The following is a 16,961-nucleotide window of genomic DNA, read 5'->3' on the forward strand; positions in this document are numbered from 1 at the left end:
ATTCAATTCCAATTTAAGTGTTTTCAGCTTCTAACTTTAGTCTATGCAGCTACAATATCAAAAGTTTTTTTTATACATTTCTTGTTCCTTGCAATAAACAAATATGGTATTTAAAAATATAATTGATTCAACTTCCTTCATAACTGGTCAAATAATGTAAAATGCTCAGGAAATGCACTCTTGTCTGTGAGGGGAGCCTATGCCATTCCTTAGAGGAGAGTAGGGAGTGGGCATCACAGCATCTACTGTATAAAAGGGCCTACACAGATAGTACACACGGGGTGACTGTGCTGAGCGATCTGAGCGATGCTAGATCACTCAGCAAGATTGCTCAGCACACAGCGCTGCACAACAATGTGTCAACGATGTGTCAACGATGTGTGCTGAGCGATCTGTCAGGGCCAGTGAACACTGGCCCTGAGAGGCGATCTGACTAGATTTATCCTGCATGCAGGATCTTAATCGCTGCACCATTGCGACAACTGAACATCTATGTACTTGGGATATACAGTACCTATCAGCCACATAATCACTGCTGAAGTCTGGATCCAGTTTAAGAAATAAAGCATCATAACTATTTATTTACAGTTTCTTACATAGCGCAGCATAATTCTTTCCCATTCGTCCATTTAAAAAATATTAGTTATTTTGTGTGCACTGTGACTGTGTAAAGTAATTGCTATCACACAGAGCTGCCACTGCTTTGATCGGGGAGGGAGGAGGATGGGAATTGCTTGAGCTGTGTTCACTGTGCCTGATTGTTGTCATTCTGTTGGGGGAGGGGAGAACACACAGAGCTGCATAAAGGGGGTCATTCCAAGTTGATCGCTATCTGCCGTTGTTCGCAGCACAGCGATCAGGCTTAAAATCTGCATTTCTGTGCATGCATATGTCCCGCAATGCGCATGCGCGACGTACGGGTACATAGCCCTTTGTGGTTTTGCACAGATTCTAGCAAAGTTTTCCTTCACACTGGCGCCCGCTAGAAGATTGACAGGAAGGGGGCGTTTCTGAGTGTCAACTGACCGTTTTCAGGGAATGTTTGGAAAAACGCAGGCGTGTCTGAAAAAATGCAGGCGTGGCCGGGCATTCGCTGGGTGGATGTGTGATGTCAAATCTGGACACGAATAGGCTGAAGTGATCGCAAGCACTGAGTAGGTTTAGAGCTACTCAGAAACTGCACAAACTGTTTTTGTAGAGCTCTGCTGCACATGTGTTCACACTTCTGCTAAGCTAAAATACACTCCCCAGTGGGCGGCGGCATAGCATTTGCACGGCTGCTACAATTGGCCAGCGAGTGATCAACTTAGAATGACCCCCAATGCTTGGTGCTCAGACGTGCATTAAATGCTTTGCTCACTACAAGGATACTAAAGGTTATGATTTGTGACATGGATAGACAAGGATGGAAAAAGTAAAAAAATATGAAAACATTCCCAAAACCTTGTGTTGACCATGGCCCTCATTCCGATTTGTTCGCTCGGTAAATTTCATCGCATCGCAGCGTTTTTCAGCTTAGTACGCATGCGCAATATTCGCACTGCGACTGCGCCAAGTAATTTTACAATGAAGATAGTTTTTTTACTCACGGCTTTTTCTTCGCACCGGCGATCGTAGTGTGATTGACAGGAAATGGGTGTTACTGGGCGGAAACACGGCGTTTTAGGGGCGTGTGGATGAAAACGCTACAGTTTCCGGGAAAAACGCAGGAGTGGCTGGAGAAACGGGGGAGTGTCTGAACGAACGCTGGGTGTGTTTGTGACGTCAAACCAGGAACGACAAGCACTGAACTGATCGCAGATGCCGAGTAAGTGTTGAGCAACTCTGAAACTGCAAAGAAGTTTGTAATCGCAATATTGCGATTACATCGTTCGCACTTTTAAGATGCTAAGATACACTCCCAGTAGGCGGCGGCTTAGCGTGTGCAACTCTGCTAAATTCGCCTTGCGACCGATCAACTCGGAATGAGGGCCCATACGTGTGTTTTAACCATTTCCATGTCGACCATTTGCTGCTGTGAGTAGTTGTTTCCTAATTTGGGAGCAGCCGGTATATAATGAGCTGTCCAGGCTCATGGTAGTATTATGTAGTTTCAGGGGTGGTGATACCTGTGCTCACCTGATGTCTAGGTGTATGTGTCTTACATTATTACCAGTAATTTATATAGTGCACACATATTCCACAGCGCTTTACAGAGAATATTCAGCCATTCACATCAGTCCCTGCCCCAGTGGAGCTTACACTCTATATTCCCTACCACACGTACACACACACATTTGCACAAGGGTTAATTTTGTTAGGAACCAATTAACCTATCACTATATTTTGGGATTGTGGGAGGAAACCGGAGTACCCGGAGGAAGCCCACTCAAGTACGGGGAGAATATACAAACTCTACACATTATAATGAGTGTACAATGGTGTATTTGTAGTGTTCTTTATTGCGACACAATGCTCAGGTCACATGCATATTAATTAGACAGGTAAAAAGAGAGGTTTTTAAAACCGCACAGGACCTGTGTGTGGTTCACACTATGATTAGTTAGAAATTCAAAAAACCAACATAAAGGCAATAAAGGGTCAAATACTCCTGGCACTTGGTTGGTGGTGCGCCCAGAAAAAATAGTTCAATAAACTTTAAGCTTAGTACATCAGGCCCAGTGCACCGTCCCAGGACAGACAGATAATTAGGTTTCCATTTGCCCTCCCCCCTGCCTTATGTTAATGCTAATTGATGTTGTATTGAGACTTTTGTTCAGTCTCTTACTCACAAAGTAGCACATGCACTGTAAAGGGTCAAATACTCCTGGCACTTGGTTGGTGGTGCTCCCAGAAAAAATAGTACAATAAACTGTATAAATGGAAAATCTTTACATAGGAGGTAAAGACAAAAGGAGACTTTAAGTCTGTCCTGGGGCACACTTGTCAAAAATGATTAATAAAATATAACTTTTAATATTCACAATTAAAAAAGATCATCTCACAAAGCGACATGGCGACATGTAAAAATTGTAATCATAAACTTTTTGATACAGTAATCCAATGTATTATTATAGTGAAATATGTAGTATGCGGTACTGAAATACCCAAAAATCTCTCAGAGGTGTATTACCTCGTTACAATACTTTGAGAGAATTGGCTTCTCTATACTCACACCTTAACCACCAAACAATTGCAAAAAATGACAAGTATCAATAGTGCCTTTTAATTAGTATCATAATTTCCATATCAAATATCTGTGTGAAGTTTGCCCGGCTGCTGGGATGAGAGAGCCAGGTACCTATATGGAAGTTACTGTAATATGAGAGATGTATTGGAGATATATTAATACTACACAATTAGCTGCCGCTGCTAATATTCATGTGTGACTGATGGATAAATTACCCTGCACATACAGATGTCCATGTTGCTGCCCACGGTGCTGTTGGTGGCTAGAGGTGGGAGGAGAAGCCACCAGCATCCATGATTCTGCTGACCGGAAGTTGGACCCGGTCACATGCTCGTTGCCAGGGGTTATATGCTCGTTGCCAGGGGTTACATATGCTTGTTGCCAGGGGTTACATATGCTTGTTGCCATAGGGGTTATATGTTTAGTGCCAGGGGGTTACATGCTCAGTGCCAGGGGGTTACATGCTCATTCTGGGTAGCGCTGGGTAATGGTCTAGTAATACCTCTAGCATCTGTCTCCTAGAAGGCAGCTGCCATTTTTAAAGGGCCATCTTCCATGCTGTCTGCATTGAATCTGCAGCTTCCAGTAGTAGGTAGAGCCTAAGCGTCTATTGGACCGGTGCTGCCTCCCCCCCAGGACTCAGCCATCCAGGCTGCAGCCTTATGGCTGCTCAGGCCCCGGGTCTCATGTTTCTTCACCCGCTTGTATGGCAGGCAGAGCACCCAGTGACTTATTATGGAGCACAGCCCCAGCACTGGACTGATTTGTGGCAGACAGGCGCAGCACCCACTTGTATGGCACACAGAGCACCCAGTGACTTATTAAGGCAGCACAGCCCCAGCACTGGACTGATTTGTGGCAGACAGGCGCAGCACCCACTTGTATGGCAGACAGAGCACTGAATTACTTATTATGGAGCACAGCCAGCCCCAGCACTGGACTGATTTGTGGCAGACAGACGCAGCACCCACTTGTATGGCAGACAGAGCACTGAATGACTTATTATGGAGCACAGCCCCAGCACTGGACTGATTTGTGGCAGACAGGCGCAGCACCCACTTGTATGGCAGACAGAGCACTGAATTACTTATTATGGAGCACAGCCAGCCCCAGCACTGGACTGATTTGTGGCAGACAGACGCAGCACCCACTTGTATGGCAGACAGAGCACTGAATGACTTATTATGGAGCACAGCCCCAGCACTGGACTGATTTGTGGCAGACAGGCGCAGCACCCACTTGTATGGCAGACAGAGCACCCAGTGACTTATTAAGGCAGCACAGCCCCAGCACTGGACTGATTTGTGGCAGACAAACGCAGCACCCACTTGTATGGCACACACTGTCGATCTTCAGACCGGATCCCAGTGAAATATATGTGGTATTGAAATACCAAAAATTCTCTCTACTCACACCTTAACCACCAAACAATTGCAAAAAATGACAAGTATCAATAGTGCCTTTTAGTTAGTATCATAATTTCTATATTGAATCTCTGTGTGGAGTTTGTATGAACTCTTCATCAGCACATTATCAATCACAAGGAAAAAGATTTTTTTAAACATATAGGCAACATTGAGCCAGGTACCTGTTGGAAGTTAGTATGAGAGATGTATTGGAAAAATATTAATACTTCACAATTAGCTGCTGCAGCTGATATTCCCGTGTGCATGATCGATAAATTGCCCAGCACACACGGCTCATGGGGGTCATTCTAACCCGATCGCTGCTGCTGACCAGCCGCTGCGGGTCGTGTAGTAATGAGTAGCTCCCGGCCAGCACGCTAAAGCTGCGCTGGCCGGGAGCTGCTCCTGAAGTACAAAAGCTGCTTCTGGTACATGGACTCTGGTCATGTAGGGCTGGGAGAGTCAGTAAGATTAGTAAGATTATGTAATAGGGGCCTACAGTAAGTAAGGAGGCAGAAGCTGCTTCTGGTACATGGACCCTGGTCATGTAGGGCTGGGAGAGTCAGTAAGATTCTGAAATAGGGGCCTACAGTAAGTCAGTAAGGAGGCAGAAGCTGCTTCTGGTACATGGACCCTGGTTATGTAGGGCTGGGAGAGTCAGTAAGATTCTGAAATAGGGGCCTACAGTAAGTCAGTAAGGAGGCAGAAGCTGCTTCTGGTACATGGACCCTGGTCATGTAGGGCTGGGAGAGTCAGTAAGATTGTGTAATAGGGGCCTACAGTAAGTCAGTAAGGAGGCAGAAGCTGCTTCTGGTACATGGACCCTGGTCATGTAGGGCTGGGAGAGTCAGTAAGATTATGTAATAGGGGCCTACAGTAAGTCAGTAAGGAGGCAGAAGCTGCTTCTGGTACATGGACCCTGGTCATGTAGGGCTGGGAGAGTCAGTAAGATTGTGTAATAGGGGCCTACAGTAAGTCAGTAAGGAGGCAGAAGCTGCTTCTGGTACATGGACCCTGGTCATGTAGGGCTAGGAGAGTCAGTAAGATTGTGTAATAGGGGCCTACAGTAAGTCAGTAAGGAGGCAGAAGCTGCTTCTGGTACATGGACCCTGGTCATGTAGGGCTGGGAGAGTCAGTAAGATTATGTAATAGGGGCCTACAGTAAGTCAGTAAGGAGGCAGAAGCTGCTTCTGGTACATGGACCCTGGTCATGTAGGGCTGGGAGAGTCAGTAAGATTCTGTAATAGGGGCCTACAGTAAGTCAGTAAGGAGGCAGATGCTGCTTCTGGTACATGGACCCTGGTCATGTAGGGCTGGGAGAGTCAGTAAGATTATGTAATAGGGGCCTACAGTAAGTCAGTAAGGAGGCAGAAGCTGCTTCTGGTACATGGAACCTGGTCATGTAGGGCTGGGAGAGTCAGTAAGATTATGTAATAGGGGCCTACAGTAAGTCAGTAAGGAGGCAGAAGCTGCTTCTGGTACATGGACCCTGGTCATGTAGGGCTGGGAGAGTCAGTAAGATTATGTAATAGGGGCCTACAGTAAGTCAGTAAGGAGGCAGAAGCTGCTTCTGGTACATGGATCCTGGTCATGTAGGGCTGAGAGAGTCAGTAACATTATGTAGTAGGGTCCTACAGTAAGTCAGTAAGGAGGCAGAAGCTGCTTCTGGTACATGGACCCTGGTCATGTAGGGCTGGGAGAGTCAGTAAGATTATGTAATAGGGGCCTACAGTAAGTCAGTAAGGAGGCAGATGCTGCTTCTGGTACATGGACCCTGGTCATGTAGGGCTGGGAGAGTCAGTAAGACTATGTAATAGGGGCCTACAGTAAGTCAGTAAGGAGGCAGAAGCTGCTTCTGGTACATGGACCCTGGGCATGTAGGGCTGGGAGAGTCAGTAAGATTGTGTAATAGGATGCCTACAGTAAGTCAGTAAGGAGGCAGAAGCTGCTTCTGTTACATGGACCCTGGTCATGTAGGGGTGGGAGAGTCAGTAAGATTGTGTAATAGGGGCCTACAGTAAGTCAGTAAGGAGACAGAAGCTGCTTCTGGTACATGGACCCTGGTCATGTAGGGCTGGGAGAGTCAGTAAGATTGTGTAATAGGGGCCTACAGTAAGTCAGTAAGGAGGCAGAAGCTGCTTCTGGTACATGGACCCTGGTCATGTAGGGCTGGGAGAGTCAGCAAGATCATGTAATAGGGGCCTACAGTAAGTCAGTAAGGAGGCAGAAGCTGCTTCTGTTACATGGACCCTGGTCATGTAGGGGTGGGAGAGTCAGTAAGATTGTGTAATAGGATGCCTACAGTAAGTCAGTAAGGAGGCAGAAGCTGCTTCTGTTACATGGACCCTGGTCATGTAGGGGTGGGAGAGTCAGTAAGATTATGTAATAGGGGACTACAGTAAGTCAGTAAGGAGGCAGAAGCTGCTTCTGGTACATGGACCCTGGTTATGTAGGGCTGGGAGAGTCAGCAAGATCATGTAATAGGGGCCTACAGTAAGTCAGTAAGGAGGCAGAAGCTGCTTCTGTTACATGGACCCTGGTCATGTAGGGGTGGGAGAGTCAGTAAGATTGTGTAATAGGATGCCTACAGTAAGTCAGTAAGGAGGCAGAAGCTGCTTCTGTTACATGGACCCTGGTCATGTAGGGGTGGGAGAGTCAGTAAGATTATGTAATAGGGGACTACAGTAAGTCAGTAAGGAGGCAGAAGCTGCTTCTGGTACATGGACCCTGGTCATGTAGGGCTGGGAGAGTCAGCAAGATCATGTAATAGGGGCCTACAGTAAGTCAGTAAGGAGGCAGAAGCTGCTTCTGGTACATGGACCCTGGGCATGTAGGGCTGGGAGAGTCAGTAAGATTGTGTAATAGGATGCCTACAGTAAGTCAGTAAGGAGGCAGAAGCTGCTTCTGTTACATGGACCCTGGTCATGTAGGGGTGGGAGAGTCAGTAAGATTATGTAATAGGGGACTACAGTAAGTCAGTAAGGAGGCAGAAGCTGCTTCTGGTACATGGACCCTGGTTATGTAGGGCTAGGAGAGTCAGTAAGATTCTGTAATAGGGGCCTACAGTAAGTCAGTAAGGAGGCAGAAGCTGCTTCTGGTACATGGACCCTGGTCATGTAGGGCTGGGAGAGTCAGTAAGATTATGTAATAGGGGCCTACAGTAAGTCAGTAAGGAGGCAGAAGCTGCTTCTGGTACATGGACCCTGGTCATGTAGGGCTGGGAGAGTCAGTAAGATTATGTAATAGGGGCCTACAGTAAGTCAGTAAGGAGGCAGAAGCTGCTTCTGGTACATGGACCCTGGTCATGTAGGGCTGGGAGAGTCAGTAAGATTGTGTAATAGGTGACTACAGTAAGTCAGTAAGGAGGCAGAAGCTGCTTCTGGTACATGGACCCTGGTCATGTAGGGCTGGGAGAGTCAGTAAGATTCTGTAATAGGGGCCTACAGTAAGTCAGTAAGGAGGCAGAAGCTGCTTCTGGTACATGGACCCTGGTCATGTAGGGCTGGGAGAGTCAGTAAGATTATGTAATAGGGGACTACAGTAAGTCAGTAAGGAGGCAGAAGCTGCTTCTGGTACATGGACCCTGGTCATGTAGGCCTGGGAGAGTCAGTAAGATTATGTAATAGGGGCCTACAGTAAGTCAGTAAGGAGGCAGAAGCTGCTTCTGGTACATGGACCCTGGTCATGTAGGGCTGGAAGAGTCGGTAAGATGATGTAATAGTCACCATCTTATAGGCACCCGGTGAAAGGAACAGAGAATGGGTGTTATGTGGTAAGTCTGGTTGGTAGGTAAAGCTGAGCTGTAGCCTTGCCCTTTGTGGGTGAGTTTCTATCATATGGACCTGTTTCACCAGGACTGAGTCACAGCCAACTGGCATCACCCACACCTGGAGCTCAGCTAGACAACCATTTAGGATTGGTACTGGGTACTCAGTACCCGGAGCAAAGAACAGGTCATCTGCATAGCAGTGGTAGATGAGGGCATGACATCTGGTTATTTCAGAAACAAAAGATGACTATTTGCGCTATAATACTAGATGGTGCATATATGAATGAAGACGCCTGTATAATAAATAACCATCTGGTTTTATTCAAGACAAAATTTTTTTTTTTTTACAGCAAACTACTTTCACTATGTAAAATTCCCGTACACATGTCATCTAACATTTTTCCTATTTTCAACAACCATTAAAAAACCACCTGGCATGTGTTACCATATATATTCTGAAAACTTTTACACACTCTGGATGATAACTATTTCCAGAAATAGATCTTTCATAATATGTCCCGTAAGAAGTTTTAGAAGAAAATACGCTTAAAGGTGCTGTCCCAAATTGTGGTTGCTGCTCATATGCTGTGTGCACACAGCCTAGCACCCCATAAAGCAGGCATATCCAAACTGCGGCCCTCCAGCTGTTGTGAAACTACATATCCCAGCATGCCCTGACACAGTTTTGCTGTCAGAGAATGCTAAAGCTGTGTCAGGGCATGCTGGGATGTGTAGTTTCTCAACAGCTGGAGGGCCGCAGTTTGGACATGCCTGCCATAAAGCATATATTGCTGTACGTGGTGTGAAGATTATTTCACCCACCAGTAGTATGTATATTGCAAAAAGCATAGGAGATATGATAAGAACCTTGAAGAACAACGCATGGCAATGATAAGTATACTCCAGAAGATTAAAATGGTTCCTCACCTGAGTGATATCTATTGTGTGCAACAAGAGCTGATTTATTTCTCAGAGTATGGAAATGGCTTCTCACCTGTGTGACTTCTCTGATGTATAATAAGACTTGATTTCTGGGTAAAACATTTCCCACACTCAGAGCAATAAAATGGCTTCTCACCTGTGTGACTTCTCTGATGTGTAACAAGATGTGATTTCTGTGCAAAAAATTTCCCGCACTCAGAACATGGAAATAGATTCTCACCTGTGTGAGTTTGCTGATGTCTAAAAAGAACTAATTTCCGTGTAAAACATTTCCCACACTCAGAGCAAGAAAATGGCTTCTCACCTGTGTGACTTCTCTGATGTCTAACAAGATCTGATTTGTGTGCAAAACATTTCCCACACTCAGAGCAAGAAAACGGCTTCTCACCTGTGTGACTTCTCTGATGTCTAACAAGATCTGATTTGAGTGCAAAACATTTCCCACACTCAGAGCAAGAAAATGGCCTCTCACCTGTGTGACTTCTCTCATGATTAATAAGATGTGATTTCTGTGCAAAACATTTCCCACACTCCGAGCAAGAAAATGGCTTCTCACCTGTGTGACTTCTTTGATGTCTAACAAGATTGGATATGAGTGCAAAACATTTCCCACACTCCGAACATGGAAATAGATTCTCACCTGTGTGAGTTTGCCGATGTCTAAAAAGAACTGATTTCCGTGTAAAACATTTCCCACACTCAGAGCAAGAAAATGGCTTCTCACCTGTGTGACTTTTCTGATGTATAACAAGATGTGATTTCCGTGCAAAACATTTCCCACACTCAGAGCAAGAAAATGGCTTCTCACCTGTGTGACTTCTCTGATGTCTAACAAGATCTGATTTGAGTGCAAAACATTTCCCACACTCAGAGCAAGAGAATGGCCTCTCACCTGTGTGACTTCTCTCATGATTAATAAGATGTGATTTCTGTGCAAAACATTTCCCACACTCAGAGCAAAAAAATGGCTTCTCACCTGTGTGACTTTTCTGATGTATAACAAGATGTGATTTCCGTGCAAAACATTTCCCACACTCAGAGCATGGAAATGACTTCTCACCTGTGTGACTTACGTGATGTTTAACAAGATGTGATTTCCATGCAAAACATTTCCCACACTCAGAGCATATCAGTGTCCTCTCACCTGACTTACCTGTCTGTTGCTTAATTATCTTTGTGTTCTGTGTAAAACATTTGGCATCTACAGAACAGGGAAACACTGTATCTACTGTCAGAGCTGTAACAGATGCACCAATATCAGAGTGATCAGGAGAACATTTCCCAGGATCAGAGGGATCAGCTGATAGAGCTGGATGTATAATTGGGGTAATGGGGTTATCTCCTGGAGAATCCTGTCTACTGTCATTATCTTTTATGTCACAATCCGGGGATAACATTAGATGTCCTTCTGAGATATTCCTGCTTGTGTGTCCATCTGCTGGAAATAAAATACATTATGGAAATGTGACATTTTCTGTAACAATATTAATCTTATAAATAATAGAAGACGACTCTCTGGGACACTTAATTATAAATGTGTGTGTATAATAAAACATAACTGTTAATGTAGGCTTTATAATATTGTGTCTCAGACTATCATTGTGTCCACCCTCCTGAGAACACTCACAATAACAAATGTAATATTATAATAAGACTTAGATATCTCTCTCTTGTACTGGTAACTAACCATGAAGTATAAATGGAGATGTAGTCACTCGCCAAGTCCTATGTCAGCACCAATGTAAAACAATGGATGGAGAACATATCGTATGAATTGGAGATTCTAGCTGAACAATAACATCAGACGTATAAGCTGTTGGACCAGAGAAAAGTCTCCTAACGTTACTCCTGGTAACCATAAGGTAGCATTCTTTTATGTGTGTGCTCATATACTGGTAAGCCTGTACATGTGTTACTCACCCTTATATAAGGTATATTGCTATAGCAGAGTAGGTGTGGAACAAGGTATTTTACATGCAATACACCATATAATACACTGCAATCATCATCATCATCATCTGCTAGGTTATAATACCCTGTTACACCCCTATCATCAGTGTCTTACTGTTATGATTCCAGCACTCCTGGTCGGAGGAGATCTTATGGCAAGGACCGGAGCACTGGAACGGAATGCTGGGGAAGGGAGCAGGAAAGAACAATAGCCCCTGGCGCCCTAACTCTGTTGTCTCACCCGTGCTGTCAGAAATCCCTTGCGAGACTATGGTTTCTTGAGCCCTTGGCAGCCGCGTTTGAAGGGCGGATTATGTCTGCCCAACTCCGATGCCCCCCGGTCTTAGTGAGAGACAAAGGGAAATCCGAGACAGGATGATAACAAGAGGCCCTCTAACTAAACAAACAGGCCAGGGGCTACGAGCTAACTAAAAACCTAAAGTATGTGCGGAGAAACCGCCAGGGAAAAGGACAACCAAAATCCACTTGTCCAATACTCCTACCCGGCACCGCCGAATACCAGAGTGGACCTGTGGAAGTGGAACCCTCCACAAATGCTCCAAACACAAAATATAAAGGGTAAAGCGGCCGAGCCGCTACACACGGCAGAGCCGCGACTCACGAACACCACTGGATGTTAAACGGTGATCAGTCAGGACTCCAGGGACGAGATGATAACTCCCGAGTACAGGACTTCAGAGGACTGGAATGACCGGATACAGCAGGACTGCATACAGACTCTCAGCAAACAAAGGCAGCATGCAGGAAGCTATTACCGGCGTCTGTGAGAAGCCCTGGGAGTGTACTTAACAGGGAGTCCTCCAATCAGCTGTTTAGCGGCTGATTTGACTAAATGCCGTGCAGCTGCCTTGCTGCACGGCCAGAGAACAAGTGAACGCATTAAATCCTAAAACCCAGCAACGGGGAACGCGGTCCGCCAGTGGCGTCCCCGTTACTAGGGTCCGTGCGGCTTCAGCGTGCCCGGCGTCTAGCGTTGCTAGGGAGCCGGCGGCTGTAGGTGCACGGCGTTGCTAGGCGCTGGGTCACGCGGACAAGCGGACCCCGGCGACTAACAGTACCCCCCCCCCTTGAGGAGGGGTCAAGGAACCCCTAAAGCCAGATTTCCGAGGAAATTCCTGAAAAAATGCCCTCTTGAGCCTCGGGGCATGAAGATCCTTATCCAGGACCCAAGATCTTTCCTCCGGACCATAGCCTCTCCAGTGAACCAGAAAATAAAGCCGGCCCCGGGACAATTTGGAATCGAGAACCTTCCCCACCAAGAACTCCTGTTGTCCCTGTACGTCCACCGGAGATCTACCCTGAGAGATCCTCCGAGGAAATCTACTGGAAGAAACGTATGGTTTCAACAGGGAACAATGAAACGTATTTCCAATCCTGAGAGATCTTGGTAAACGTAACCGAAAGGCAACTGGGTTGACTCTTTTAATAATAAGAAATGGCCCAATAAATTTGGGTCCCAAGCTAGCCGAGGATTGTCGAAGCCTGATGTTACGAGTCGACAACCAAACCCTATCTCCCACCTTAAAAGTGCAAGGACGTCGGAGCCTGTCAGAAAATTTCTTCTCTCGAAAGGCCGCTTTTCTGAGAGCAAGGTGCACTTTTTTCCAAATGGCTCTGAGATGGGAGGTTAAGGTTAGCGAGGAGACTGAGGAATGATGAAAAAAAGAATTAGCTCTGGGGTGAAAACCAAAAACTGAAAAGAATGGAGACTCTTTAGTGGAGGAATGACAAGAATTATTGTAAGCAAACTCCGCCAACGGAAGAAACTCGGACCAATCATTCTGGAGTTTGGCTGAATACAAGCGCAAATACTGTTTCAATGATTGGTTAACTCGCTCGGTTTGCCCGTTGGATTGTGGGTGGTAACCGGATGTTAAGGACAATTTCATCTTTAATGAGGCACAAAAACATTTCCAGAATTGTGCGATGAATTGTGGACCCCGATCAGAAACAATATCAGTAGGCAACCCATGAAGTCTGAAAACATGGCGGAGAAACAAAACTGCCAACCCTTGGGCAGAAGGCAATCGGGGAAGAGCAATAAAATGAGCCATCTTGCTAAAACGGTCCACTACCACCCATATGACTCGGAATCCGGCTGAAAGGGGAAGGTCAACCACAAAATCCATGGAAATATGAGACCATGGCCTGAGAGGAACATTTAAGGGCATAAGTTGCCCGAAAGGCAAGGAACGGGGAACCTTATGCTGTGCACAAACCTGACATGAATAAACAAACTCCTTAACGTCTTTAGAAAGACCAGGCCACCATACTGAGCGAGAGACTGACTCCAAAGTCTTAGAGATTCCCGGATGCCCGGAAACTTTGTTATCATGGAATTCCGTTAAAACAGTAGCTCTCAAATACTCAGGGACGTAAAGACGACCAGCAGGAGTATTTCCAGGAGCTTGGTGTTGAAGCTGTTTTAACTGGGTAAATAAATCTTGTGTGAGGCCTGCCCAGATGACCGAAGATGGAAGTATGGGAGTAACAGGACTGTTATTGTGAACCGGAAGAAAGCTGCGTGACAGGGCATCAGCCTTAGTATTCTTGGAACCAGGCCTGAAAGGGATTATAAATTTGAAACGAGTAAAAAATAAAGCCCAACGTGCCTGCCGGGCATTAAGCCGCTTAGCCGATTCGATGTATTGCAGGTTTTTATGGTCAGTCAATACAGAAATTGTATGTTTTGCTCCCTCCAGCCAATGCCTCCACTCCTCGAAAGCCCACTTTACCGCCAGTAACTCCCGATTACCAACGTCATAGTTGGATTCTGCGGAGGAGAATTTCCTGGACATAAAGGCACAAGGATGTAACTCCAGAGACTCCGGATCCTTTTGAGAAAGGATAGCCCCCACTCCAACCTCCGAGGCATCAACCTCCACAACAAAGGGCAATTCCGGATTGGGATGTCTGAGGACTGGAGCCGAGACAAAGGCTTGTTTCAAGGCCCGGAAGGACAACTCAGCTTCACGCGACCAGTTGGTAGGATCCGCTCCTTTCTTTGTCAGAGCTACAATGGGAGCAACCAGGTCAGAAAAAGAATGAATGAACCTCCTATAATAACTTGCAAACCCTAAAAAGCGCTGAATTGCTTTTAAATTGGTGGGTTGCGCCCAACTAAGTATGGCCTGGAGCTTCTTTGGTTCCATGGAAAATCCCCGAGGGGAAATAATGTACCCTAAAAAAGATACTTCCGTGACATGAAACTCACACTTCTCCAGCTTGGCATATAAATGATTCTCACGTAACTTTTGAAGAACCAGACGCACCTGGGTAACATGTTGTTCCATTGATTCAGAATAAATCAGGATGTCGTCTAAGTAAACGACCACGAATTTCCCTAGGAAGTCACGGAGCACATCGTTAATGAGGTCTTGAAAAACTGCTGGAGCATTAGACAAGCCGAACGTCATCACCAGGTACTCGTAGTGACCCGACTGAGTCCTGAAGGCCGTCTTCCACTCATCTCCAGATTTAATTCGGATGAGGTTGTACGCTCCTCTAAGGTCAATTTTAGAAAAAATCACAGCTGAACGTAACTGATCAAAGAGTACAGATATCAGCGGCAAAGGATAAGTGTTTTTAACTGAGATCTTATTCAGGGCTCTAAAGTCAATGCAAGGTCTAAGCGAGCCATCCTTTTTCTCCACAAATAAGAAGCCTGCACTTAAAGGAGATTTTGATGGTCTAATAAATCCTTTCTCTAGGCTCTCCTTAACATAATCATTCATAGCCGCAGTTTCTGGCCCGGATAATGCATATAGTCTTCCCTTTGGCAAAGCGGCACCAGGAATTATCTCAATAGCACAATCATAAGGCCGATGGGGAGGCAGAATGTCCGCATTGCCTTTGGAAAAGACATCAGCAAACTCCTGGTATTCCACAGGAATGAGTTCTGGAATGATAGCTGCTACTCTGACTGGAAACGTAATACATAACTTTGCACAAAAAGTAGCCCATTGTGAAATCTCCCCTGACCGCCAATCAATGGTGGGATTATGAAAGGCCAGCCAAGGGTGACCCAGAACAACTGGAACTGCTGGGCAATGAGTAAGATAGAACTCGATCTTCTCAGAATGTAGAGCTCCTACTGTAAGTAATACAGGGGGTGTACGGAGAGAAATAACCCCATTGGACAGTGGACTCCCATCTAAGCCATGCATGGTGACACACCTACCCAAAGGTAACTGAGGAATGCCTAAGGCCTTAGCCCAAGTTAAATCCATAAAGTTTCCTGCAGCTCCACTGTCGACAAAAGCCGACACCAAAGAACTAAGGCTGCCAAAGGAAACCTTAACTGGGACTAAAAGGGAGTTATTCGAGGAGATAAGCTGCAGACCTAGGTGAACCCCCTCACAATTCACCTGGTCGAAGCGTTTCCCGACTTGTTCGGACAGTTACGAGCAAAATGTCCTTTACCCCCACAGTACAGACAAAGACCAGAATTTTGCCTTCTGGCTCTTTCCTCAGGAGACAGCCGGGAGAGACCCATCTGCATGGGCTCCTCTACGTCTTCAGGAATGGAATATAAACACAGACTTGATCTTACAGGTGCTCCTCTTTCAGCCCTCCGCTCTCCGAGACGACGATCAATCTTAATAGAAAGCTCCATGAGTTTATCGAGTGTCTCATGAGCGGGGTACTGGAGGAGACTGTCTTTTATAGACTCTGATAAGCCGAGGAGAAACTGACTGCGCAGGGCTGGGTCATTCCAGCCACAGTCGTTTGACCAACGGCGAAATTCAGTACAATAAACCTCTGCAGGATTTGTACCTTGTTTGAGAGCACGCAGCTGACTTTCAGCAGACGCCTCTCGGTCTGGGTCATCATACAAGAGCCCTAAAGACTTAAAAAAAGCGTCTACTGACAACAACGCAGGATCCTCTGCCTTTAAACCAAATGCCTAGGTCTGAGGATCCCCCTGGAGTAAAGAAATAATAATCCCAACCCGCTGAAATTCAGTACCAGAGGCAGTTGGTCTTAAACGAAAATAAAGTTTACAGGATTCTTTAAAATTAAAAAATTATTTTCTATCACCAGAAAAACGGTCAGGCAAATGCATATTTGGTTTAGGGACTACCCTTGGGGAGGCTCGCAAAAGATCTTCCTGCGACTTCACCCGAAGAGAAAGATCCTGAACCATCTGAGTAAGTTCTTGAATCTGATTGACTATGAGCTGGCCAGGATTCGGCCCTAAACCAGTCGGATTCATGAGGCCAAAAAACCTTAACAAAACTGAATGAAAATGAAAAAATTAAACCCTGTTTAATTTTACTTTTTGGTTTGGCCGGTAATAATGTTATGATTCCAGCACTCCTGGTCGGAGGAGATCTTATGGCAAGGACCGGAGCACTGGAACGGAATGCTGGGGAAGGGAGCAGGAAAGAACAATAGCCCCTGGCGCCCTAACTCTGTTGTCTCACCCGTGCTGTCAGAAATCCCTTGCGAGACTATGGTTTCTTGAGCCCTTGGCAGCCGCGTTTGAAGGGCGGATTATGTCTGCCCAACTCCGATGCCCCCCGGTCTTAGTGAGAGACAAAGGGAAATCCGAGACAGGATGATAACAAGAGGCCCTCTAACTAAACAAACAGGCCAGGGGCTACGAGCTAACTAAAAACCTAAAGTATGTGCGGAGAAACCGCCAGGGAAAAGGACAACCAAAATCCACTTGTCCAATACTCCTACCCGGCACCGCCGAATA

The 16,961-nt window shown here is 45.9% G+C and overlaps 1 protein-coding gene across 2 annotated transcripts in view; it reads right to left on the reverse strand.

The window, feature by feature from the left end:
• Positions 1-9,038: 9,038 nt before the first annotated feature.
• The window catches only part of LOC134984328 (oocyte zinc finger protein XlCOF6-like), a 52,563-nt gene continuing 44,640 nt past the window's right edge, over positions 9,039-16,961 (reverse strand). For both annotated transcript variants that reach the window (XM_063949933.1, XM_063949932.1), the window contains exon 4: positions 9,039-10,724. In XM_063949933.1, coding sequence (XP_063806003.1) covers positions 9,307-10,724 — 1,418 coding nt within the window. In that variant the 3' untranslated portion in view covers positions 9,039-9,306. The remainder of the gene's footprint in view (positions 10,725-16,961) is intronic.

This window comes from Pseudophryne corroboree, assembly GCF_028390025.1.
Source record: "Pseudophryne corroboree isolate aPseCor3 chromosome 3 unlocalized genomic scaffold, aPseCor3.hap2 SUPER_3_unloc_5, whole genome shotgun sequence".
Lineage (NCBI taxonomy): Eukaryota > Metazoa > Chordata > Amphibia > Anura > Myobatrachidae > Pseudophryne > Pseudophryne corroboree.